A 26,859-nucleotide genomic window follows, 5' to 3' on the forward strand; every position below is an offset into this window, starting at 1 on the left:
CTTCGAAAGATCATCTTTTCCTCACCGACCTCCACTTGAGCCAAGCTGCAATCTCGATAGCCGCAAGTGGATGCTCGTCTTCAAGCTATGGCCGCCGCCGATGCCTCTTCGAGCGGCTTTGCTGATCATGCTGTAAGTATTGCCGCATCTGCTGCGATCATTCTGCCGCCGCTTCTTCCGCACGACGTACTGACTCCGTGACCGCTTCGCCTCCACTCTGACCATCACACACTCCCGCAGTTGCTCGTGGAAGCAATACGAGCTCTCACCGTAGCTCAAGCAAAAGCGCTCATCAAAGACGTCAACAACGAGCCAGAAGCTACATGCGGTCGTCTTGCTCTCTCTGGCAACAAGCCAGAACTTATCAATCGTCTGATCACTTGCCTCACAGAACGCAAGAATCAGGGTGATATCCGCGGATACTCCAAATTCCGCACTTTGATTCAGCGATACAAGGGTCCGCCCGTCACAACTTCTCCCTATAGGAATGGGTAAGTCCTGCCTCGATGCAGCCTCTCTCCTCTGAGTTCGTGCTGCTTTCCGCAATGCAAAAAGTGATGATCAGCTTGGCTGACCTTTGCGCACCTTATCCTTTGTCTCTCTACAGCTCAACATCAAGTGCAGGTACGTATGGTGGCTTGCCAGCCGCTGGAGTGTACGCCGCACATCCACAACCTCTTGGAGGAGCCCCCGCCAACAAAGCATCAAGCATTGCCTCGTCTTCTTACTCTCCTCTAGGTTCCGCAACCCCGACGGCTTCACGTCCTATCGGCACCGCAGGTGCCGCCCGGATCAACTTTCGTTCTTCCCCCTTCTACGAGATCAAGCAGTTCGTATCTCCTATCGTCCAGTGTCAAGAAGCGCCCACGCAAGCCGATCGCAAGAATGCGACCCTTTTCGTCAACCTCACACCCGAGCAGTCCGAGCAGCTCAAGAATCCCGCAACCTATCAACTCCGCCTCTTTTGCACCACGGTAGAAGCGCACGCTGCTTCACTTTCCGGCCGCAATCCTGCCACAATCGAGTTCCCGCTCACCTGCGAAGCGCGTGTCAACAACCACCCACTCTCCATCAACCTCAGAGGCAGCAAGAAGAACATTGGCCGAGTGCCTCCGCCCAACCTCAACAAGGATAACAATCTTGTGTTGCTTGCTGGACGACCTAATCGCATCGACTTGACCTATACCAATGCGCCCAAACGACACGTGCTTGTCGCTGCCATCTGTCAAGTGACCAGCGTTGATACACTTGTTGAGCGTGTGCGCACCAAGCAGTTCCGCAGCAAGGAGGACCTTCTCTCACGCATGCGCAGGGAAGCCGCCGATGACGATATCGAGCAAGGTGCAGCTACGATGAGTCTTAAGTGTCCGTTCAGCTATATGCGTATCAAGACGCCGTCACGTTCACAGCACTGTTCACACGTGCAATGCTTTGGTGCCGAGAGCTTCTTCTCGGTTAACGAGCAGACACCATCGTGGGAGTGTCCTATCTGTCACAGGACCATCAAGGCGGAAGATCTGATTATGGACGGTTTCGTCGCTGATATTCTCAAGAGGGTACCGCAGGATCAGGAGTCGGTCATTGTCGAGCCGGATGGATCGTGGAGAACATCAGATGGCAAGTTTAGCTCCACGGGGACTGGGCAAGCAACACCGGCAGCAGAGGGGACTCCATTGGGAGACAGATTGAAGGGTCATAGTCCCGAAGAAGCGAAGCCGAGCATGGGAGGTAGCGGCAAGGCCAACGGGACGAAAAGATGGCCTCTGCCAGAGATTGTCTTGCTGGACAGCCCATCGCCTCCGCCACAACGTGCTTCGGCTGCCGCATCTACATCAGTACTGTCTGCAGCGGCACCTAGTCCGACCTCGGCCGGAGCAGCAGCCCATCAAATCCGCAACGGAATATCTTGGGCACCATCAGCAGCAACCAACGCGCTGCGACACGAACGCATAGAGCTTCTCAGCAGCAGCACCAATACGAGCGCATGTGCCTCGCCCGCAGCGGGTGCTGCAGATGTCATCGACTTGACGCTTGATAGTGATGATGAGAGTGAACCGTCGATGCCTGCACGCGCAGCTGCACCAAGCAATGGCAGCCACTCTCACGCCTCGTCTTCTGTCAGCAGCAGTCGCCCTCCTCCGCAGCTTCCCTACAACACCAACACCAACACCAACACCAGCAGCAGCAATGGTAGTGCCAATCACTCGAGCACGGGGAATAGGGTCGGCTTCAGCAGTTTCGCCGGCAACTCGACCGCAACGCCTACCCACACAGGTCCCTTCGCAGCAGCGGCAGCGGCAGCGGCAGCGGCAGCGGCAGCACGCGTCGAAGCGACGCCAGAGGACGAAGAGATCCGACGTCCAGGCAAGCGACCGCGAACGGAGGCCATCTCAAGGCCTTACGATCCGCGGCGTATACAGATCAGAAGGCCGGAGCGGAACAGTGACGAGCAAGCCAGGAGGACCTCGGCGACCCTACCGGCGTCGTATCTGGATGTAGGTGGCAGCAACAGTGGCGCGAACGGCAGCAGTGCGAATGGCACCAGCGCGAATGGGACAGCGACAGCAGTAGGAGCAACGGCAGGAAGCGGAGTTGTAAGCGGAAGAGCGGCAGCGGCGGCAGGAGGAGAGAATGGAGCATTTCGAGAGACAACAGAGGCGGAGGGCGAAGGAGGAGACGATTCTTGGATGGATCGAACCAACACGAGCGATCAGGAACAGTATCTGGATGAGGATGAATGGTGGCCTTGATCTCCCAATCCCTCGCAACTTGGCAAAGGAGTGGCTACTTGAAGGCTAGCATATAACAGTGTTGGACTTGTTCTTCTTCTTCTACGTTTCCCTCTCGAACCTTGCCGTCGGTGGACGATCAAGCATACTCTCACCGGACGTCGTAGGATAAGATAGCATAGTACGAAACATTGCATTGTATCAAATTGTACTTGTAACCATCACCGCAACTGGCATACATAGAATTGTACCAACATGTAAGACTTCTCTCTACTTCTCTGATCGCTCGATTCTCTCACCATGTTCTGCCTAGCTTGGATGAGTGAAAGTCTAACATGCGAGAGGTAAAATCGAGTGTGGATCGACAGTAAAATAAATAAATAAAAAAGGGGTTTTTTTGGTGTTTTTTTTTTGTTTTTTTTTTTTTGAGTCGACGCGAGTTTGGGGAAAAAGGAAGGGTTAGGGTTAGGGAAGATTAACGCGTTGCGTGTCGCGTTTGATTGCACAAGACGCGTTCGTATGGTTCTGGAACAGTGTGGGTTTGAACACGACGCGTGGACGCGTGAATGGTGCTTGAAGAATCCCGAAAGCTTTTTGTTTTTGTTTTTGTTTTTTTTTTTTTTGGTTTGTTTTCGGTAGGAATTTGGATTTCTTGTTCTCGGTTGGTACACAAAGGAATAGCGCTTGGCTTGCTGCACTTGTGCTGCTGATCTTGATGCTGATCATGCTGGATAGAGTGATGCTGCAGTTGTCAATGTTGCACAGCCGCCGTTTGGGTTGCTTGCAAAGGAGATCTAATCAATGGGCTCAGATTTGCACTCGTTGCGCATCCTACCATCACTCATCCATATACATATCCGTTCATCAAGCCTATCCTCCATCAGCAAGCTAAAGCAAGCTAAAGCAAGCTAAAGCAAGCTAAAGCAAGCTAAAGCAAGCTAAAGCAAGCTAAAGCAAGCTGCACCACCACCATCTCATCGCAGACACGGAGAAGAAAGAGTTGTCGACAGAAACCTCTGGCAACCATCATCACCTCGGATGCATTCATGATGCTCGCCTTCGCATCGTTGGATACAATCAATAAGCTCTGACTCTTCCTGTTCATCATCTACAATGGCGACCTCCTCATCGTCAGCGGAGGCGGAAGGGTCTGGAACAAGGCGTCACCAAGTCGAGATTTACGCACATGCACTTCGCACTCGTCTCCAGCTCGCCTCATACAAAGCATGTAACGGTGTAGGCAAGGCTTGCTTCACGGACCTCTTTGAGCCTCTACAACAACCTCCTACAACTAGCTTGGTCGAGAATCATACCTGCACAGTAACACAGTCGGCCTCGCAGTCATCACCGCAGCTTTCCACAGCCGATCTGTTGCAATCTGGATCCCTGCGATCCTCGTGTGAGTCATCAGCACGATGCACGAGGTCGATCTACATGGACATCTTTGGACGAGACTTGAGTGCGACTCGAAGCTCATCAAAGCGTTTGAGCAGAGCAACTTCTTTCGCTTCCACCAGTACTGCTAGGAAGCGTACTGTTTGCAATTCTGTCAAGTTTGTTTCTCAATCCTTTTCGAATTGCGCTGAAACTAGCTCCTTGCTTGACAAAGCCGCTTCTTCACCACAGCTCGGCTCGCCAGAGCGAAAGAATGGTCCTTTCGATTGGCATAACAATCCAACTCCTGCAATGCTCGCCTACGAGTCTAAACTCGCAGCAGAGCAATCTTTTGCTATTCCTTCCAGCGAGCAGGAGAAGCGTCGAGGAGAAGCGAGTTACAATGCTTCTACAGCAAACCCTTTATTGGGAACATTGAAGCGGGTAAGGATGAAGAGCAGTGCAGGAGGTTTCTTGTCCAATGGTCACCCGGCTTCATCACTCGCACAAGATCTTGGCTTGACTGCACCTGGGACTGCTCGCTTTGGAAATGCATCTGCACGTCAGGTATTCGCAATGCAACCCTTGCAGCATTCGGCAGCAGAACAGGATCAAGAAGAGAGAGATCGAGTGGCGACTACACTCGCTGGCTTAGCTGAAGCGAGGGATAATGGTGGTAGTAGTAGTAGTAGTTTTGATTTCAGTTTGGGTAGTGATAGGCTACATAGCCCGGCTCCTCAAACGTCGTCTTCTATGCAGGAGCGGGCAGGGTTGGGAATTGCATTTGCTAGTCCTACCATTCGCCGAGAGAGTATGGCGCATTCTGGAGTAGTGAAGAGAGGACATAAGAGAAATGTTTCTTCCAACATACTTCCCATCCACCCAGAGGAAGAGGCGGAGCAAGACAAGACCAACAACAAGCAAGCACAAGCGGAGGAGCAAGGTCAAGTTAGAGCGGCAGCAGATTACCTTATTTTCCTAGCTTCTTCTCCTTCTCCATCCTCGATTAAACGGTTTAGTGCAGATACCCAAACAGTTGCCAGTAACGACATCTTGTCTACACCAGCTCAAACTTGGCTTTGGGATGCTTTCAACACATCTTCCGAAGCACTTTCTAATTCTGGTGAAAGAGGGAGCAGGCTTGAACAAAGTAGTGCTGGATTTGTATCAGGACATGCTAATTTGGTTAGCACTCCGCTTACTCCTCCTCCAAGCGCAAGAAAACGCAAGATTACAAGAGCCAACGCAGGCTATGAGACGTCAGTGTTCGCTCTTGCATTCCATGAGGACTCTCTTCCATCCTCGACGCTTAGCATCCCGCGCAAAGCAGCAAATGCAGAAGAATACATGCTTCTCAATCAACGAACGCCGCGTCTTGACCGTACTCCTTCCCCACCTTGTTGCAATTGGAATAGATTCAATGTAAGAATGCCAAACACTCCACCTAACGCTCCAGGTGCTCCAGGAGGAGATCCAACTTTTCACTATGCCGATTTCGTCAACGTTTCACCCTCACCTCAACCTCCCAGCACAGCAAGGTTCGCACGACCAGCAGCAGGTTATTCAACATACAGAACGCACCCAAGAACACCAACTAAATCAATTAGGTACACCTTTGACCCAAGCCATACCTAGATACCTTACATCTAGATACCTTACATCTAGATACCTTACATCTAGATTGCAAATCTTTCCATCCTCTACTTTACTTGCAGTCTCCACTTGCCTCTTCTTGAAGCAGAGCGAGCGAGTTGGCTGGATTACATCGTCGACCATAGTTTGTACTTTTTAGATGCCCATGTGATTGTGGCTTTGTGAGCATTTATCAATCTTACCAGCTGCCAAGTTCTTGCCTGTCGCATCTAGGTCCGACTGTCAAGACCAAAATGTGCCAGTGTTGGCACCAAGACAAGCATTGCGTTTCGTTGCGTCGCTCTGGTCAACTAGAAGTCACTTGTCATGGATATTGCTTGTTTCCAACAATGCTACAAATACACGAAAAGCTCTTAAGCCATTATCAACCACAACCCTTAACCTCCACGTTGCATCTAAGTCGCAGCAACAGCCTTGATGTTAAGCTCATCATCAATGAATGTGCCTCTGGCAGCGATTTGCTCTTCCTCGACCTCCTGTCTCAAGGCCTCTTTTTCCCCCACTCCGCTTGATGGCAGAGTTGGTGAAGTAGGTGGGCTAAAAATTGCATCTACATCGGGACCCAATTCGAAAAGCAAAGCTTGTTCCAACGCCGATGTACATTCTTTTGCAACTCTTTTCTGTTCCGCGTCGAGAGTCTGTAGATGTTGCCAGAGTCGAGAGTTTTCGGAGCGGATGAATTCAAGTTTGGCTTTTTCCACCAGATATCGGTTCCGAGCTGTACGGATTGCGTTCTGTGCTGCTTCCATCGAATTGCCCCCTGGGGTGGCGACTGACGTGGAGTCTTGCGGAGCATCGTCACTGGCGAAACGAGAAGATCGACGTCGAGAGCTACCGTTAACGGCGGCAGTGGAAGAAGAGGCGCGGAGGCTACGTCTCGATCGTCTCAATTCGGATAGGTCAGGCATTGAATCTCCCGAGTCACTATCGTAGTCGGTCGGTCTAGCTCTTTTGACTCCAGCAGTACTAGTGGATGCTGTGCCGTTGAGCGAATCATCCGCATCCACCGCAAGGCCGTTAGGAGGTCGGATAGGAGGTTCGCGGAGCTTCCTGTTGCGTTGGCGTTCACGCATATCTTTCGCCCAGGTTCGTAATGCGCGTCCTAGTACAGCTTCGGTACGTCTCGCTTGTTCTGTATCCTTATCCGGGTGTAAGCGGTCTTGAATGCCGAGTTCTTCGGCCGTCATTGTGTTAAGGTTAGATTCGCCAGATGCACCTTTGGTGAGAGGGAAGCCTTCTTCTCCTTCAGCAAGCTCGAGTAGTTCATCGCCGAGAGAATCGCCAGTTGCTGCGCCAACACCAGCTGGTTTGGCAGGAGAAGCAGAATCAGCCCCTTCGCCTGTGAGGATGGAGGTGTTTTCCGGGGTTTCTTCTTGTGCTGCGGCGGAAGAGGCGGCTGCTTTGCGTGAGCCAGCGGTGATGATGTTGTGTTGAACTCGCATGTGTTTGCTGAGCGCATCGGATCTAGTGAAGCTCTTATCGCATTCTGTTGGCAATGATGCAAAGTATATGTGGGGGTGTCAGTCGGCTGTAAGTCAAGCCAGAGAGATGAGCGAAAGCTGTATGGGTTGCGTGGGAGGCGACTTACCTGGTCGAGGACAAGTAAAAGGCTTTTCACCAGTATGACTTCTCAAATGACTTAGTAGCGCAAACCTCGAAGTCTGCGGCTTTCCTTTTCGAATGCATCCAGTCCATTCGCACATGTACTTGCTCTTATGAATACCGATATGCTGGTGATGCAAATGGTCGATAAAGGGCTGTAGACTGTTGAATGTCTCTCCGCAGTCGTTCCACTGACATGTTACTTGGGCGTCGTTGTTGGCGAGAGGTTCTCTAACAGACTCGTCAGCAAGCTCGTCTCCCTCGGGGGAGGCGGATCGCAAGCGTTGCTGATTTGTAGAGGGTGCGCCATCTTGACCGCCTTCGGATGCTGATGTTGAGATCTCGGAGAGGGTTGGGGATGGTAGGCGTGCAGGCATAGCGGAGGCAGCGTTGCTGTTGGGCTGTTTTGAGCGCTGGCCGGGTGGCGGTTTGTGTGGCGATGAAAGCGGGCCGAGGGAAGATGCTGGTGAAGGCGGTCGTTCAGGTGCTGCGGATGAGCCGAGGCGACGTGTGGATGGCGTAGCAGCAGGCGCACTCTGGTCGATGGGGACGATCTTCTTGCGAGGCATCTTTGCAAGCTTGCCGCTGAGTCACGCTCTGCGGGTGATCCGACTGGGGACGAGGAATTGGCTGATGTGATGTTGCGAGCGTGGGAGCGTAGGAGCGTGGGAGCGTGGGAGCCGAACTGTGGCTGAGCAGTGACAGTGGAGAGACAAGCTCACTTTGTGAATAAATAATATCAAAAACAAAAGCTTCCGAGAGATGGACGGAGCTGCGAGAGAGGCTTTGATATTCGAGATCCGAGATTTTGAGACGCGGCTTGAGCCAGCGTTGGGTTACTTGATATACCAACTCGACACCAAACGACAACCACCAAACCCTACCGCTTTTTGCTTCCGCAAAGGCGACCCTTGACTTTCTGACCGACCTTTCGCTTCATCCGCTTGATTACTCACGCATCGGCAACTCCGATCAACTTGGTGCCCGCCGCTCACAACTTGAACCAAGAAACACACCGCAGCGGACTCTGTCAAGCCGCCACTAGACATATCAAGTACACCAACACTTTGCACCAACACTTTGCACCAACGCTTCGCACCAATGTCGGACCCATCCGCTTCGTCTTCGGCCTCTCCGAACTGGTCAAGTGACCGCTTCTTCCAGACACAATCGGCGCCGCCGAATCTCGCCGAGGTCTCGGCCTCTGCTTCGGACTTCGTCCAACGTCACATCAACCAAGCTCGACCCGTCGTTCTCGTCACTTCAGGCGGAACAACAGTGCCTCTGGAAAAGAACGTCGTCCGATTCCTCGACAACTTCTCCGCAGGAACTCGAGGAGCTACGTCCGCCGAATACTTCCTCTCGGCCGGCTACGCTGTCATCTTTATGAGTCGACAACATTCTCTCGCTCCGTATACTCGACACTACAGTCATACGACAAACCCTTTCTTAGACCTGCTCGCGGATCCAGCTACCCACGTTCACACCGACTCGCCTGCTTCCGGTACAGGAGAGGATGACATTACCGTTCTCAAGCAACACGTCGCCCATCTTCGACCCATCCTCTCGGCCTACCATCATGCGCGTACATCTGGCCTGCTACATACCGTTCCCTTTGTGACTGTCAATGACTACCTCTGGCTGCTACGAGAGATGTCTCGTGTTATGCAACCGCTAGGTCGCAACGGGATGTACTATCTCGCTGCTGCAGTCAGTGATTTCTTCATCCCCTCGACAAACGTTCCCGAACATAAAATCCAGTCTGGAAAGGGCTCTCTTGTGATCCAAATGGATCAGGTTCCAAAAGTGCTCAAGCCCATGGTCGAACAGTGGGTACCAGAGGGGTATCTGGTCAGCTTCAAGCTGGAAACCGACCCGAAGCTGCTCATTCCAAAAGCTGTCGCAGCATTGCAAAGGTACGGTCATCAACTTGTCATCGGTAACGACCTAAACAGAAGAAAGTTCGAGGTTGTCTTTGTAGAGCGTGATAGCAACAACACAGGCTCACCCTCAACCTCGCAAACACAACCACAACCACAACGGCCAATAGATCGAGTCAACGTCGACGGTCAGCACTTTACTGCTACATGGATGCGTCTTTCTGACAGCCTCACAGAAGGAGGCGGAAAGGGCGGCGAAAAGGAACTCGAGGAGGACATCATTCGCGAGCTGTGTACACGTCACCAACAATGGATTGCCAAAGCTACTCCGACGGCATCTAGATTTTAAGTTTGCTCTCGTCTCTTGGTATTGCAATTAATCGCTTGTATCAACACAATACCATTACCCTGCTCCCTCACGGAACCGAGTAAGAAGGTCGAGTGTTGAGAAGCTGAGCTGTTCCTTTCGGGACCTGATCAGCTGCAGGCCTTCCAGTCGAGAAGAACATATGTCGATCAGCTTCCTGGATCAACGGCTTCTTCGTTCTTACTTAGCATCCCTCACTGACATGACGGCGACTGTGGCGGCCTGATTGGCGTCCATTTGACTGGTTGGCAATCTGTGAGACCTGTCTGAGCGTGCCGCAGAAGGCATTTGCATGGCAGATCCATGCAACTCAGTGATGCAACATTCAATGATGACCACTGTCGTCCTCTCGCTTTTCTTTTTGCGACTGACAACAAAGACACTGAACGACAAAAACGCATCAACATCCACCACACCATGCAATGAAGGCAACCGTCGTCAATCAAAGCACCCACCGTCACACACTCGTCCGCACACCACTCGGCAAGGAGATAACTAGAGCAAATGGCACAAGAGACCTTCATACCACATCTATCCAATGATTGCATGTCCAATACATAAGGATGAACAGAGATCTAGCAAGATCAAGTGACTTTTACCAATTCTTAACCCAAACCCAAGCCTTCTTATAGACTGGTGCATTTGCCACCTCGGACTTTACCCTTTCTTCATCCATTTTCCAGATGAATTCATCCTGTTGATCAAACTCTCTGACATCTGTCAAGAGATCAACCTCATCCGGCTTGTAGATCTTTGTCCTGTGCCACAACTTCCATCCGATCAGGATCAAGAAGAAGATCGGTAGTCCAATATAGTTGGTCACAAAGGTCCTCCAGTTAAAAGCGAACAAGAACGAGTTCCAACCTTTAAAGAAAACGACGATCGAGGTAAAGACAACAGCCATGTAGGAGGAGTAAGGTTGCAATGGAGCTTGCCAGGGTAGAGTGGAACGCGAGATTCCCTGAGCTTTCATAGCTTTCATAAATCGAATATGCGAGATCAAGATGCAGATCCATGTAAGACCACCGAACATTGTAACGGATGCAACGAGGTAGGAGAATGTCTGGGCACCACCAGAGGCGAGATTGATAAAGGCTAGCGCGCAGAATAGCGCGGTGACGCAAAGTGCGACGTAAGGAACACCACGTCTATCTACGCGGCGGAAGATTCGAGGAGCTTTACCGTCGATAGCTAAACCGTAGAGGGTACGCGCTGCGATGTATTGATCCGAGTTTGCCGCCGAGATGCAAAAGATTAGGATTGCAGCGTTGATGATATCGGGTAAAATGCGGATGCGGGCACGGACAATAGCGACGACAAAGGGGGAAGCGGCGGCTGAGGTTCCTCTTCGGTTAGCGGCGAGCAGTTCGGGTGCATTGGAGGGGACGACCATTCCAACTAAGAGGGCCCCAAGGACGTAGAAAAAGACGATACGGAAAAAGGTCTTTTTGATAGCAGAAGGGACTGATTTGCGAGGATTGGCAGCTTCACCAACCGTAACACCGACAAGTTCAGTTCCCGTGTAAGCGAACAATGCAGTCACCATGGTGGACCAGAATCCAAGGAACATTCCTTTGGATCCCGAGGTTCGAGGGTAAGATCGAAAAGCAAGACCATCTTGAAAGTATCTGAAACCGATTCTGTCTGCAGTAGGCGATCCACCAAGATCAATGACGAGAAGTAGAATAATCAAACCGGTCATTGTGACGATTTTGACCAATGAAAGCCAGAATTCCACCTCACCGAACCATTTAGGTCCACCAAAGTTGAGTGCAATGATCAGAACGGTGACGATGGCGATCCAAATACCTCCTGAAGCTTGGCTGCTGCTGATCCAGTAGGAAATCACCAAGGCACATGCGTTGACGTTGTTTGCAGTAACGACGAGGTACTTGAAAAGATAGTTGTATCCGGTAGCCACACCGAATTCGGGAGAGACGAATCGAGAAGCGTGGCCTGCGAAACCCCGTGGATGAGGCATGTAAGTAGACATTTCACCAAGAGCAGACATGACAGCTGCACAGCAAAAACCAACGACGGTGTAAGAGATGAGGATGGAAGCCGGACCGCCATTGGCGAGACCAGAACCAGTTCCAATAATGAGACCAGTACCAAGAGCACCACCAATGGCAATCATGGAAATTTGACGACCTTTGAGAGCACGGTGGAGCTGACGCTCTTCAGGTCGAGCATCTTGGTTAGCATCCTTGAGGGAAGAATTGTGAGCGGGATTGTCGTAGCCTTTGACTTGGTCGTCGGAGGAAGGAGCCTTCTCCTGAACGTAGGGTCCAGAGTCGGAGGTGATCATCTGGTCGGCTGGCGCCATGGTCGAGAAGAATGGAGGAACGAGGTCTTGCTGTTGTGGGCTGTTGTGGACGTTGCTCGAGCAAAGGCAATGGATGTGGTCGAGAGAGGAGCTGGATGTGCAGGTGGACAGGTGCGGGGACGAGGGGACAGCGACTGATATGGCGATATCAGAGTAAAACCAAACTGGAATAAAAGAGAAAGATTGCGCAGGGTGGCGTGCTGATGACTGAGTTGCAAGTGACGTTACGAGGCACCTGAGCAGTCTTGGACTGCTTGCCTGACTGAAACAGGAGCAACAATAGCAAAACAAAGACCAAAGAGGGTGGCAACACGATCCGGATTGGTGACGCCAGTTGATACGTGTAGTGTCCTCTTTGTTTTTTCTTCTTCTGCTGCAGTCGTGCAGGTGAAACAAGTGTGGCGCTCAATAGACCGAGTGGGGGTTATGCTGGTGGGGCCACTAGGAGGAGGATGGGCTTGAGAACGAAGCGCAGGGTCATGCGACCGTCCAAGCTCCCATCAGTTTTGCTCGATCTCGCTGTGTGTGTTCTTGTGCGCCTAGTTGGCCCTGGGTAGCTACCATTCGTCGCCCCCCTCACCCCCTGATAAGAGACCGAGGTTGAAGCGATCAAGTGAACGGCCGTCGTATAGAAACTGGCGGAAAGCAAGGTCAGCGCGTTGCAGTAAAACTATGTAAGCTCTAGTTCGATCTCACATTGCCGCCACCTTGGCTCACTCGGATATGCACCACCTCGAACCTTTGGCTGTGTCGACTCGGCTTCACAAGGGACCGCCTCACAATCCCATCACGCAGGATCAAACGTCGGCAATCAAGTTTTCAAATCTGTAAACACTGTAACAACAGAACGTCGAATGTCAAATGTCAAATGTCAAATGTCGAATGTCGAATGTCGAATGTCGAATGTCGAATGCTGCTCATCTTACACGTCCATCGCATCATTTGCATATCCACTGCTTGGCGCAGCACCTTCTGTATGCGGATTCGGCGGTAGCATGGCCTCAACCTTGCTCTTGCTCCTCTGTGACAAGTTAGCCTGAAGCGTAGGCCAATCCGACGAGAACGTCCTTCGATGCTGCTTCTTCCTTTCTTCTCGCGACAGAGCTGTAACGCCGAACAGTGCGGTAGAAGAGGAAGAAGACATGGTGCTTTGCATCGAATCGGGTCTTGCTTTCGATCGCGAGCCTGGCTCCAGCTCGTCTTCCAACCGTGCTGTGAGGCTTCCGCTGAGAGGTGCAGCGCCGCCCAAGCTGAATCGACTCGGTCGCGAACCAAGCGAGAGTGAAGTTGACATGGCAGGTGAACAAGGCGAAAGCCAGCTCGTGGCCATGACTCCGTCTGTGCTTGATCGATGCGTTGCTGAAGTGTCAAGCGAAGCTGGCAGATGCGACGACACGGATGACGGGCGTGCACGATCATGCCAAGTAGTAGAAGCACTAGGCGTTTGCAGCGTCGAGCTGGCCGGGTCAGATCCGTATGCTCCCATCGTTGTTCGTGCAGTAGGTGTACTGACAATGTCCCAGTCGGCTGCCGAGGATCGCAACCGTGTCTGAGGCGGTTCCAGCTCCGACATCATCACATCGCCGTCACCGTCATGCTCTTGTTCTGACCAGGCTTCCATCCTTGCCGTTCGGAATGGTGTTTCCACTTCCAAATGACTCTTGCCACCAAGGGCAGAGTTGAGCTGCAATGCTGGAGGACGACGTTTGTTGAGACCGGGGCTCGGCATTGGTGCTGCTGCAGGAGCGCTGTTCGTCGCCGCAGAAGAACCGGCAGTCTGTAGCTGCAAGGCCGGTGCCGCTTTCTTGCGCCTTCGCTGCATAAGCGATCCACCACCAACGTCGCTGCCAGCGGCGGCATCTGGCGTGCGTCCTTCAAGACGGTCCTGTGCTGCCTTCCTTTCCGCTGCTAGCCGAATAGCTTCATTGAGACGCTCCTCGCGCCGTCTTGCTTCCTCTGCTGCTTCCTTTTCCTCCTCTTCAAGACGCATCTTGCTCCACATAGCCTCGTCCATGGATTCGGTAGACCAACCTGCTCCAGGTACACCATTCTGGCTACCACTCGTGTCAGAGTGACTGCCTGGTTCCCCTTGGCTCCCACCACAACCCATACCGAGCACGTCGCGGAGGCGACCGGCAGCGCTGGAGAGATGACGCTCCCACTCGACGAGCTGGTAGATGAGCGAGATGTTGGGCGAAATGCTTGCACTCTTGTCCTTGACCATGTTGTAACAGTCGTGCATGCCGAGTAGGGTGCGTGCGGTTTCAAAGCCGTATCGCATGGCTGCAGCCTGCATGACAAAGGCAATGACCAATGTAGCACTGCGACTGACACCGCACTGGCAATGCACGAGAATCTTGCCTGGAGAAGGGCTCGTCTGTACGTTGTCCAAGCTGGCGTCATCCTCTAGTGCTATACAGGCATCCCGATCTTCTGTAATCTTGGCTGCATACCAGTAGCGAGGATCAATGCCGAGCGCCTCGGCGATCAGCGCACATCCTTGCGCGAAACCGCCGTGAGCTGTAGCAAGTTCCGTCTCATCGTGCGTCCAAGGAAGCTTGATGTAGCGCAACTCGCGAGAGAGTCGCTGTTCATTGTTGCTAGTAACCTTGATGACGGTTGCGTTGGATGGCAACTCGACCTGTGTGACCCAAGTGGGAGGCGAGCGCTGCGAGTCGTTGTCAAAGGCATAGCTGGGAGAATGCTGCTGATTGGCGTACTCGCTGGATGTCGAGTGGCCTTGAGTCTCGGGTGCAGCGTCTCCGCTCGGCTTGAGACTCACGAGGGCTGGTGGGGTAAGCTCGGTGGCAGCCGAAGTGCACGTGCTTGCCGCTCGTGACGAAGTTGGTGAGGAAGCAGTATCGAAAGCATCGTCGGAAGACGAGTTGCTGCTGCGTCGGAGCGATCGGTAGCGCAAGACGTCTTGCGCAGTAAGTGTGCGCAGGTCGGACTCAGTAGCGGCGTGGTGTGAGTTGTGGGCTGCTGCCGTTGCGTCATTGAGAAAGTGAGTGAGAAGGTTTGGCGTTGAAGAGGTGTTGCGCAGTACTGAAGTGCTGATTGCGTCGCGAAGTGAAGATGCATCGCCATGCGCTGTACCGGTAGGAAGCGAAGCAGTGGTCGGTGGAGTGAAGTAGGTGTTTGGTGTTGGTGGGACATCTGATATCATGCGCGACCCATAGACAGCATTGTGCTGAGGTCGAGAGCGACCGATGATGCTTGTGTCGGATTTGCGGTTGCGATTTGACGCGCTGGTCCACGCTGAGTGCGATTGGTTTGGCTGTGCCGAGCCTGGAGACTGGAAGTCGAGGATGGTCTCCTTTGCGACGTTAAGGATGGTGGTGATGCCAAGGGCGGAGAGCATATCTTGGTCGCGAGCGTTGTGCTCGTCACCGAGGAAGAGGCCTGGAAGTATTTCTACAGGACCTTGGGAGTAGACACTGCGAGCATGCTGAAGTGTGCTTCCTTTGCCGCTCAAAATGTGCTCGGAAGGATCGCGGAAAGCTTCTGGTGGTCGCGTATGGGAGCTGGCAGCGCTAGGAGGCTCTGGATACGATGTTTCCGGTACTGCCGTGTTCTTGAAAGGCATGCTTGGACGTCTTCGTGGTGTGCCTCTGAGCGTGCTCGAGAGATTCTTGACGGCTTCTGATATCGCTGAAGGAGGCGGAGCGGAGTCATCCAACTGCTCTGCTTTGGAGCTGGACCTGGAGAGCGCGGCGGGCGAGTTTGGCATGGAACGTGATGAGAGACCTGGTTCGTCGCTTAATGAAGGTGGCGCCAAATTCAGCCTAGACGGTCGCTTGCGTGTCAGCCTGGACTGCGGTGGCAGTGCCAGTGTGCTTGGTCCTGGTTGATGCGGAGAAGAGAGATTCAAGGCGATGGGAGGAGCAGCTGGCGCATATGCCAAGGGCGTCGAGGTAAGTGCTGATGGGAGCGATGGCTGAGTGAGAGCGGCAAAAACTTGGCCATCCTCGGGAATATGGAGCGAGAGCGAGCTGGCAGGCTGGCTTGGTGGCTTGGAGGCGTGAAGAGCTCGTGGAGCGAACGAACTCGGCCCTGGCGTTGGCGGCGGGCTAAGATCAGCTTGGAGGGAGCTCATTGTAAGAAATGCGCGAGTGCGCGGAGCTCTTGTGTCGATGGCAGCGGTAAGGCAGGCGAAGAAAGGCGACTGGACTGTAGAGCTACCTGATATAGCTAGGAGGCAGCGTCGTCTTTGAGTGCGGGCTGGGATGTTTGAAGGGCTGGAAATGACATGAAAGCAATCTTCCACGAAACGCTGGGTTGATTGATGAATGTAAGCGTCTGCTCGCAGCGAGATTGGGTGGGAGACGAGAAGCGAAGAGCCGCAACAGGCGTAGGAGAGGCGAGATGAAGCGGGCCGAGCGTAGGCGTTGAAGCAGTGGGCGGAGTTTTGGAAGGACCCTGCAGACCGACGTAGGTCTGCAGATGAGCTGGTCACGACGACAATGGAGCCAAGATGAAAAGCTGATGCGATCAATGGTAGAGAGAAGCCAAGGTTGATGAAGAAGAGATGTCGAGCAAAAAGCAATGCGGACCGCGACAGGGGCGAGGTGTCAGGGACGAGATGTCAGGGACGAGGTTTGCTTGCAGACCGCCGGCAACAAGGGTTTGATTCGGACCGAGGAGTGACAGCAGTAGCGTGCTCAGAGCGTAACTCACTGTTCTGCACAAGTCGGAGGTTGATGCAAATGAGTCGAGACAGTTGGCGGGGATGACAATCAAGCCGTCTAAAGCATCTTACCAGCATGTGACAAAGAGGATAAATGCGAGATGAATTCGGCACATGCAGATCGTACGCCTAAAGTTGACCGGCAAATGTAGTGGGCGTCAGCTCGATCTTGTCGAAGGGACGGATGTCGGAAAAGCTAGGGACAAAGAGGTCCAGCTTGGATTTGAAGATGGCCGATGCGGTGCGAGATACGTGCGGGTGCAAAGATCAAGATCCGGAAGTCGAGGGTTGAAACACCAGCGTGGCACGATGCAGGTGGAGATGATGGGGTGGCGGGTGAGGAACAAGGTGGTGGTAATGGTGGTAATGGTGATGATGGTGATGATGGTGATGATGGTGGTGATGGTGGTGATGGCTTGACGACGAGACTGATGATAAGCCACGGCAACGAAAAGCTGACTAAGCCTAAGAGAAGCGGGAGCGTGTTAACGAGATTTGCGGCATTGGACCCCTCTTTTGCTGGCCGTTGTTGCTAGTTGAAGATATGTGGGAAAAACTCTAGAGCTTATCCAATTGCCAAAGCTCACAATTCCTGGAACTCACAATAGCTGAAGCTAGTGATTGCCAAGGCTAGCAAGCACCAGACCATGTGAAAGGACAAGCTGCTCACTCACAAGCTGACTCAGGCACACAGGGAGCATGACATAGTAGAAGAAACAGCTCAGGGAATCTGCAGGAGAAACAGTTGAAGAGCACAGCAGGGCAGACACTCAGTTTGCCTAAGGATACTCGACATTCTCATGGATGATGTGAAGCTATATACACACATGTTTGTAGTCCTAGTCCATTTGATGAACCTAAGCATTGCAGTTAGTATACACCTGTTCAAAAGGAGCTTGATCATAGCCCCAATGTAGAGGTGTCTTTTACTCTAACAATCTTTAACTGATTAAAAGTCTGAAGCTTCATCAACCAAGCTGGCCCCCTCTTTACCTTATCTTATCCTCAACCACAAACAACCATGGTAGAAGATACCAACCCTCAAGCTGGTGCCAGCAAAACCGCCAAGAAGTCCAGGGGGGTTAGAAAAGGCAAGGCAGTCCAACAGGTGCAAGCTGTAAGCAGTCACATGCCTGAAACCAGGTTGGGTGCTTCCAGTTGATTTTGGTGAGGTCAACTGAGTAAGCCCTATTTGGTATGTTTCAATTGAAAGTAACTGTCAGAGGTCTCACACCTGAAACCTGATACCTGTAATAGAAATGCATCTATTACAGATCCTGTCAAGATATGTGGTAGAGTGCTCTCTATTACTGTTCTTGTCAAGGTATGTCATAGAGAAGCCTCTATGACTTTTCTTGCCCAAAGATGTAGTAGTGTGTTTGCTATTGCAGGTTTTGACTGACCACTGTGGACACTCTGTCCAGAGGTAGCTTGGCACAATCAATAACTATATGTTTTTTGTACTGGCACCAAGGTCTCGCATGAGTGTGATTACTGGTGGTGCCGACTTGAGTGTCCAGTGTGTCAACTGAGTGCTTGAGGTGATTGTCATGGGCCTGGATGCGCAGAGAAGAAGGAAGAACCGAAGTTCATATGAAGGCAGCACAGGAATCGAGGGATCGGGCAGAATGTAGGATTTGCAGCAGAGCTCACCAAGATTGGCAGTAGAATCAGCTCTATGACAGATCTCAGCGAAATCAGCATGAGCATCATCAATATCATGAATCCTGCCAGAATCTGCAGCAAGCAAGATTGTGTGGCAGATTCTGTGGAGATCAGTAGTAAGGATGTCCATATGACAATTCACATGTGAGGAGGACCAAGCTCTGCCAGGCCGAGGACCAAGCCTTGCCAAGATGGGGACCGAGCTCAGCAACACATGGTTGGTTACCACTCAGGGGCACACAGGACAGGAGTAAAGGAGAATTGTTGCCAGTCAAAGGAAGGAGAGCTGTGTAAAGGACACTGGTGAGAAGGACATGAGGAGGAGGAGCAGTGTTGATGGAGTTGACACAGCTCAGGAAGGACAGGAGTGACAAGGCTCAATGAGGAGGAGGAGTCTCCTTGGAGATCCCTGTACAGTACTCGATGAAGAGGGTACTCTCTGGAGAGAGAGAGCAGGAGCAGTGTCGCTGGCGACACTGCAAAGAGATATATAATCATACCTTCTCATCACAAATGGTCGAGTGGATCCCCATCCACTCTACACACCATAACTAGTATAACTTCAGAAGCATAAGTACTCATTAGTTCAGTCAGCATAGTAGTAATTGATAGATTGCTCCTCATTGTAGCTCATGTGTTGTATCACTGCTCACTGACATCTGAAGGCAGTTCATAGCAAACCAGTGGTCTGGATTAAGATAGAACCAAAGGCAGTAGTCCACTGCAGTCTGGGGATCACCTCAAGCGATAGTTGACACACTGGACACTCATGTCAATGCCACCAACCTCATCATCAACAATATACTCACACCAGACCTTGGTGTCATCATAAGTTCACATTGTTATTGATCATGCTGGGCTACCTCTGGACGGAGTGTCCACAGCAGTTAGTCAAAATCTGCAATAGCATTACTGCAACTACAGATTCAAATGAGAAAAGTGATAGAGATGGCTCTATTGCATATTTCACTAAGAATCGAAATACCACTAGCATTGTCACATAATTCGACAGAATCAGTAATAGTATCGATACTACTACCGATCTCAGGTTTCAGGTGCACGGCTGCTGACAGTGATCCCCAGACTGCAGTGGATGACTGCTGTCAGAGGTCGCACACCTGAAACCTGAGATCTGTAGTAGGACCGCTTCTATTACAGATCCTGTCGAGATATGTGATTGTATATGTAGTATTATGATTCTTGTCAAGTTATGCCATAGTAATGTCCTTATGACTTTACTCACTTGAATCTGTGATTGGGGTTGTGCTATTGCAGATTTCGACTGACCACTGTGGACACTCCATCCAGAGGTAGCTTGGCATGATCAATAATGATATGAACTGTACTGACACCAAGGTCTGGTGTGAGTATGAATGCTTGGTGGTGTTGACACAAGTGTCCAGTGTGTCAACTATTGCTTGAGGTGATCCCTGGACTGCAGTGGACTACTGCCTTCAGTTCTATCTTGAATCTGGACTGCTGGTTTGCTATGAACCACCTTCAGATGTCAGTGAGCAGTGATACAACACACATGCTACAATGAGAGGCAATCTACTTGATTGCAACTATGCTGACTGAAACTAATATGTACTTATGCTTGAAGTAATAACTAGTTGATATGGTGTAGAGTGGATGGTGATCCACTCACTTGTTGTGACAAGGAGCATGGTTATATACCATGCCTGCAGCATCACCCACAACACTGCCCCTCCTCCTTGTCCCTCCTATCTGTCCTTCTTTGAACTAGGTGTTGATTCCCTCAACACTGCTCTTCCTCCTCATAACCTGTTTGCCAGTGTCCTTGTCACAGCTCTTCTTCCTCCCACCAGTGATGGTTCTCCTGGTCTTCATCTTGTGACCCCCTGAGTGGTAACCAGCTGCATGCTTCTGAGCTTGGTCCCCTTCTTGGCAATGCTTGGTCCTCCTTCACATGTGAAGTTTGCCATACAACTGTCTTTGCCACTGATCTCTGCAGAATCTGCCATACAATCATGCTTACTGCAGATTCTGGCAGGATTCATGATATCAACTTCACTTGCACTGATCTAGGTGAGATCTGTAATAGAGCTGTCTCTACTACAGATCTCAGTGAACTCTGCTGCAAATCCTATGATCTTCCCGATTCCTTGATTCCTGTGCTCCCTTCATATGAGTTGATGGATCTTCCTGCTTCTTGCGCATCCAGCCCCATGACAACTGCCTTCAGTTCTAATTGTTATCCAGACTGCTGGTTACTATGAACTGCCTTCAGATGTCAGTGAGTGGTGATACAACACATGTGCTACAAGGGAAGCAATCTATAGTGATTGCAACTTGCTCACAGAATACTAAGTATACCTATGTGAAGTTATAGCTAGTAATATATGGTGTAGAGTGGATGGCAATCCACTCACTTGCTATGACAGGGAACATGGTTATATACCTTTCTTGAAGTGTTGCCTGTGACACTGCTCCCCCTCCTCATTCCTCCTAAACTCCCCATCCACCTTGTGATGCTACTCATTGACACCACTTCCCTTGTCTCCTGTGGATGGATGGGCCTCTTGCTGCCTCATCTCCATCAGGGGCCAGTCCCACTTCATCTGAGTGGCAACTTGCACCCTTTCATCACCCTCCTGTCATTGGTGCCCACCTGCTGGCACTGACTTCATTGTTGTGCAAGGCCCTTCTTCATTCAGTGGTGCCCTCTCCCTTGTTTGGTATCCTCCTCTTGCCATATCAGTGATGGGGGTGCCTCTCAAACTGATTCTTGTGAGGTCTGTTGTACAAGCATGGTATTACCATTCCCACTGAGCTCTGTAGTAATGACCTCATTCCTACTGATCCTGATGAGTTCTGCCATAGAGCCATTTCTACTACCAATCTCAGTGAACTCTGCCTTAAGCTCTCGCTTAGCCCGATCCCGCAATTTCTGCACTCCTCTTCATATGACTTCGGGTCTTCTTACTTCCTGCGCAGCCCTCCTGTCCCATGACAGTAATAAAACGGCTGAGTTCTGGTAGGTTTTGGCTGACTGCCTTGAACACTCTGTTCAGAGGCTATGCAGCATGTCTGTAACACATTGGGTTGGGAATGGTATAAGATACAACTCCCAATACAGCACAAGTGTTTGTAGTGCTGCTGCTTGATGCTCTTGTCATCACCTGGATCACAATAAGGTTATTGCCTATAGATGACAGGAGATATGGGACTGCAGGTGTTGGACACCACCTACAGTGATTGACTGGACTGCAAGTGTTGGATAACACTGCCTGCAGTGGGCTTCCAATGGCAATACAACACACACAATCGAGAGGCTGTTGCAAAGTCCTGCTATTGCAATGAAACTATTGTAACTAAGAGAGTAAGTAAGTGTAAAGTAGAGTGGTTGAGGATCCACTCATATACTATGGTGAAGTGAGAGTATTTATGTGTTTGTAGGGTGTTGCCTGCAACACCGCTCCTGCTCCTCCTGAGGAGTGTGTCATGGGCCTGGATGCGCAGGAAGCAGGAAGACCCATCAAGTCATATGAAGGGAGTGCAGGAATTGAGGGATCAGGCCAATCATGGGAGCTGCAGTAGAGGTCACCAAGATCTGTAAAAGAGAAGGCTCTATGACATTTCTGACCTAGATCAGCATGAGCAATAATGGTACCATGGGCCTTACTAGGATCTGCAGTAAACAAGGTAGTATTACATATTCCACAGAGATTAGGGACAAGGAGGATTGTATGACAGATCCATTGGAGATGAGTGGCAAGGACCCCCTGACACCACCCTGATGAAACAGGGGACTGACTCCATGATGAACTCAGAGCAGGAGGATGGGTGAGATGAAAGGTGGGGCAGGTTGCCACTCAGATGAGGTGGGAAAGGCCCCTATCCGGTAGTGAAGCAGCACAAAGACTCTCCATCTGCAAGAGGCAAGAGAAGCAGTGCTAAGAAGCAGTATTGTAAGGTAGGCAGGACAAGGGAGGAGGAGCAGTGTTGGAGGAGGTCTTTCAGAGCAGGGGCAAGTGTCACTGGTGACACTTGGCAAATGGTTATATAGCCATGCTCTCTGTCATAGCAGTCGAGTGGATCTCCATCCACTCTACACCATACACAACTAGTTATCACTTCACTTAAGTATACATTAGTTACAGTCAGCAAAGTCACAATCAAGTAGATTGCTTCCATCATAGCATGTGTGTTGTATCACTGCTCCCTGATGTCCAAAGGCAGTTCATAGCAAACCAGTGGTCTGGATAAAGATAGAACTGAAGGCAGTCATCCACTGCAGTCTGGGGATCACCTCAAGCATTCAGTTGACACACTGGACACTCATGTCGATGACATCAACTATCTCAATCACACCAGACCTTGGTGTCTTGCAATACATTCAAGTTATTGATTGTGCCAAGCTACCTCTGGATGGAGTGTCCATAGCAGTTAGTCAAAACCTGCAATAGCAAAACCATTACTGCATCTTTGGGTGAGAAAAGTAATAGAGACATCTCTACTACATATCTTGATGAGAATCATAATACCACAAGCATTGTCACATATCTCGACAGGATTCGTAATAGATGCATTTCTATTACAGATATCAGGTTTTGGGCGCGTGACCTCTGACAGAGTGTTTCTGCCTTCCTCGTCCTCTTGCTTCCTCCTCTCCTTGAGCTATGTGTCCTCAACACTACCCTTCCTTCTCATAGTTCCTGTGTGGGTCCCCTTGGTCTGGCTCCCTCTCCTCTCCATTAGTGACCATTCTCCTGGCCCCTATTTGGTGGCCCCTGACCATGTGACCACCTTTATTGTCCTGCTTCCATCCATGTGGCCTCCCTAGTGACTGTTCCCATGTGACCATGAGCATGTTCCCCTTGTATGGTAACCTACCACATGCTCATGAGCTTGGTCCTCTTCTTGGCTGAACTTGGGCCTGCTCCTTGCATGTGAAACCTTTCCTGCTATCCTATCCTTATCCTTAATGTTGGTGATCTTCTCTTCCAAGCCTCCTGTTGCTTCCTCATAGCCAATTGGCCCATTCCATACCGATGGGAGCTTCTTGTGGTGTGTTTGGCGAAATCAACCAGATGGATGTATTTTGATTGATTTCAGCAAAACCAATCAGAAACACACAATGTGGTTGTTGTCGGTGAAATCAACTGGAAACCTGTGATCCAGTAGATTTCACATTTTGTGTGCACAAGGCTCTCCATACCTCATTTTGGGTCTTCTGCGCAGACCCTATGACACAAGCTATTGACGAAAACGAGATGGAAGTCATCGACAATGAAGTCGATGAGAAACCCAATTCCAACTCTGATGTCAATGATGGTAGCAAGCAATATAACTTCTGCACCTTGTCAAAACTCCTTAAACCAGTACCCAAGCTAACATCATGAAACTACTACAGCTGGAGCACACATGTCAAGTCTTTCCTCCAATCTGTACCTTATGCTATGAAGCATCTTGAAGGAGTGTACAATAGGAAACACCCCAAGTGGAGCCATACCTTTGATGATGCTTTGTCCAACACCTTGTGCAGCACCATTGATACAGTGGGGAAACATAATGTTGATTACCTCCTCCTCAACATTGTTAGGGAGTACCTTACCTTCAATCAAATCTGGAAGAAAATCAAGAGTGGTTTAAGCAATAAAGCCATCAGGACTTCCTGATGACTCACACTCATTGCCCAGCTTGGCAACATCAAGATGTTCAACTCTGATGTGCAAAAGCTAATCCAGGAGATCAAAAGTATCCAGACTGAGAGCAGTCTCCTGGGTAAACCAGTCACTGACAACACTCTGTTCTTGGCTCTCCAAAAATGTATGATTCATCACCCAGTATACAAGGAAACAGTTGCAACAGTTCATCAACTTAATTTTGACACACTTGTGACCATGCTAAGCACCTGCCAGTTGGCACTCAAGAACATTCCTGCTCAGAAGATTGATCCTTGCCAAGCCAATGCTAGAATCACCAGCAGTAAGTATCAGAACAAATCAGCCAAGGAAGCCAACACTGACAATAACAGTGCAAACACTAAAGTCGCAAACAAGGTTCAAAGGATCTGTTGTTGGATATGCAAGCAAACTGGACATGGTGCTAAGCAATGTGTCACAGGGTCAGAAGGATAGCGCAAGAGAGTGCGCCAAATTGATCAACGGCAGTCATGGGAATGTTGTGCAACAGAGCAGTATATGAAGGGTGTGCAATGGATCAATATATGAAGGGTGTGCCAGATTGATCGGTGCTGAACCATTGGGGATCAACAAGATTAATCAGGCTGGCAGTGCATATGAATTATGAGATTGATCAAACCCTGGGGTTCCAGATTAATCTCATGGGGATTGGTTGGAATCAGTCAGATCAACATGCCTCAACAAGTTGGCCAATATGAGCAAGTACTAGTAGACTCAGGAAGGAAGGTACTGGCATCAGAAGGAGAGGCACTTGGAGATAACCATAGGAGGTGGTGGGGAACTGAGCTCAGCATCATGCAGACAGTTACTGCTCAAGGGGTGTGTGCATATAGCCACACAGGCCCAAGCACAGGAGGTGACCGCATGACCAAGCAGTTGGTCATGAGGACCAATGGGTGGCTAAGGGGATTCATGAGATAAGGATGGGGAGGTGGTCACCAAGAAGGAAGCAGTGAATGGATTGGCTAAAGCAATGAGGAGGAGTTGTGTTGAAGGGGTTGACACACATCATCAGGTGGAAAAGGAGCAGGAAGGTGAAAGGAGCAGTGTTGCAAAACCAGTATGCTGTGCAGATGGTAGGGGCGCAGCACCCATGGGATTGATGCTAGCAGGGGGAATGAGATAGGTGTCACAGGCAACACTGATCGAACACATAAATACTCCTGTTCTCACCATAGCCTATGAGTGGATCCCCATCCACTCTTTACTCTATCTACTTTACTTACTTACTCAGTTATGTACCATTGCAATAGCAGTGCTCTTGCAACGACTCTCAACATGTGTGTTGTATCACTGTTAGTTGACAACTGTAGGCAGTGTTCTTCAACACTTGCAGTCCAGTCCCTTACTGTAGGTGGTGTTCTTCAACACTTGCAGTCCAGTGCCCTTACTGTAGGTGGTGTTCTTCAACACTTGCAGTCCAGTCCCTTGCTGTAGGCAGTGTTCTTCAACACTTGCGGTCCAGTCCCTTGCTGTAGGCAGTGTTCTTCAACACTTGCAGTCCAGTCCCTTGCTGTAGGTGGTGTTGCTCAACACCTGCAGTCCAGTCAGTTATTGTAGGCAGTGACTCACACCTGTGGTCCAGTAACTCCTGTCCTCTGTAGGCGATTAGCATATTGCGGTCCAGACAATGTCCAAGAGCATTATCAACAGTACTACAAACACTCATACTGTAGGAGAAGGTGTATCACTCACTCACCAACAAACAGCATTTGTGCTGTGCAACCTCTGAACAGAGTGTTCAAGGTGGTCAGTTGAGACTTACCAGGCAGTAATGCTTGGTTATGTTGAGGCAAAACATACCAAGTAGACCTTACTCAATCAAACCCAATATAACACCCAAAACTAAGTCTCTGGCGCACGACCGCTTAGACAATGCTCTGGACTCGGAGAACAGAATTCCATTCCGGTGACACTAGGAAGTTTGGTGCTCCCTCATCCCAAGATGGTACAAATGGCCAAAAGCAAAGGAAACAAATCACTGGATCCTAGACTCAGGAGCAAGCTATCACATGGTCAACAATTATAGAATGCTCATTTGTCCAAAGATCTGCCAAAGGTGTGTTTCACCACTGGTAGGGAAATCTTGGAAGCAGTAGCTATAGGGGACACTAGCATATCAACAGAATACAGAGATGTAACTCTCCAAAATGTTTTGTATGTTAACAGTACCCTACTTAAGGTATCAAAGAATTGTGAGCAAGGATTACTAGAATTCTGAGGCGATACATGGAGTGAAAGTGCAATGATAGTGCCAACACAGCTACTGGAAGATGTTGATGAAGAGTTTGAGTCAACAGATAGGAAGCTCAAGGTTTCTATGCAGCAGCTTTGGCACAAACGATTCAGACACCCAGGTTGGGATAAGACCAAATCAATCATTAAAAGATTAGGAAGCAAATCAGGTTTGGACCCAGAGACAGCTCTGACATGTTGTCTTTTACTCTAACAATCTTTAACTTGCTTGCTACAAACTGACAGGTCATTACAAACGCGTATGTTGTAATGGTTACGTAATAAAATATATAGTAGATGGTCTCCGTTAAGAGCAGAACTTCAACTGTGTGCTGTGTGCTATGTGCTGTATTACTGTGTACCAACCTTACCTTGGCTGGACATGCTTTTTCTTCTCTTTTCGGAAAATCGAAACTCGTTTGCAAAGCTGGATTCCTGTCTACTGGGAAAGGTTTGTTAGACCGCCAACTAGCCGACGGATCTGATCGGGTTCCTCTTTAGACTCCCGATCTTTTTGATCTTTTCGAAATCTCCACATCCAACAAGATTGCGCCAAAGGACACTTTTCTGCTCAGCCAGCGATCATTGTCCTCATCGTCTTTGCTTCCACCACGACAATCTCGACATCAACATTGACACACTTTTGCCGCTATCGATTCTGGAGAACAGTCG

The 26,859-nt window shown here is 50.3% G+C and overlaps 7 protein-coding genes across 7 annotated transcripts; 4 read left to right on the top strand and 3 right to left on the bottom strand.

Moving 5' to 3' along the window:
- Positions 1–87: 87 nt before the first annotated feature.
- On the top strand, positions 88–2,750 carry UHO2_04891 (uncharacterized protein; the record flags this gene model as incomplete). The annotated part of the gene is made up of 3 exons (XM_041557422.1): positions 88–132; positions 241–491; positions 608–2,750. 3 exons carry the CDS (start codon positions 88–90, stop codon positions 2,748–2,750), a joined length of 2,439 nt encoding a protein of 812 aa, XP_041413356.1.
- Positions 2,751–3,842: 1,092 nt separating this feature from the next.
- On the top strand, positions 3,843–5,738 carry UHO2_04892 (uncharacterized protein; the record flags this gene model as incomplete). The annotated part of the gene is made up of 1 exon (XM_041557423.1): positions 3,843–5,738. The coding sequence occupies one exon, from the start codon at positions 3,843–3,845 to the stop codon at positions 5,736–5,738; it is 1,896 nt and encodes a 631-aa protein (XP_041413357.1).
- Positions 5,739–6,151: 413 nt separating this feature from the next.
- Positions 6,152–7,927, bottom strand: UHO2_04893 (uncharacterized protein; the record flags this gene model as incomplete). The annotated part of the gene is made up of 2 exons (XM_041557424.1): positions 6,152–7,242; positions 7,345–7,927. The coding sequence occupies 2 exons, from the start codon at positions 7,925–7,927 to the stop codon at positions 6,152–6,154; spliced, it is 1,674 nt and encodes a 557-aa protein (XP_041413358.1).
- Positions 7,928–8,459: 532 nt separating this feature from the next.
- UHO2_04894 (uncharacterized protein) lies at positions 8,460–9,587 on the top strand (the record flags this gene model as incomplete). The annotated part of the gene is made up of 1 exon (XM_041557425.1): positions 8,460–9,587. The coding sequence occupies one exon, from the start codon at positions 8,460–8,462 to the stop codon at positions 9,585–9,587; it is 1,128 nt and encodes a 375-aa protein (XP_041413359.1).
- A 613-nt stretch (positions 9,588–10,200) lies between these two features.
- Positions 10,201–11,931, bottom strand: UHO2_04895 (putative DIP5 - Glutamate and aspartate permease - able to mediate transport of other amino acids; the record flags this gene model as incomplete). Its single annotated transcript, XM_041557426.1, has 1 exon — positions 10,201–11,931. One exon carries the CDS (start codon positions 11,929–11,931, stop codon positions 10,201–10,203), a length of 1,731 nt encoding a protein of 576 aa, XP_041413360.1.
- A 922-nt stretch (positions 11,932–12,853) lies between these two features.
- On the bottom strand, positions 12,854–16,027 carry UHO2_04896 (uncharacterized protein; the record flags this gene model as incomplete). The annotated part of the gene is made up of 1 exon (XM_041557427.1): positions 12,854–16,027. The coding sequence occupies one exon, from the start codon at positions 16,025–16,027 to the stop codon at positions 12,854–12,856; it is 3,174 nt and encodes a 1,057-aa protein (XP_041413361.1).
- An 827-nt stretch (positions 16,028–16,854) lies between these two features.
- Positions 16,855–17,154, top strand: UHO2_04897 (uncharacterized protein; the record flags this gene model as incomplete). The annotated part of the gene is made up of 1 exon (XM_041557428.1): positions 16,855–17,154. One exon carries the CDS (start codon positions 16,855–16,857, stop codon positions 17,152–17,154), a length of 300 nt encoding a protein of 99 aa, XP_041413362.1.
- Positions 17,155–26,859: the final 9,705 nt, after the last annotated feature.

Source organism: Ustilago hordei, assembly GCF_900519145.1.
Source record: "Ustilago hordei strain Uho2 genome assembly, contig: UHO2_contig_11, whole genome shotgun sequence".
In the NCBI taxonomy this organism is placed as follows: Eukaryota; Fungi; Basidiomycota; class Ustilaginomycetes; order Ustilaginales; family Ustilaginaceae; genus Ustilago; species Ustilago hordei.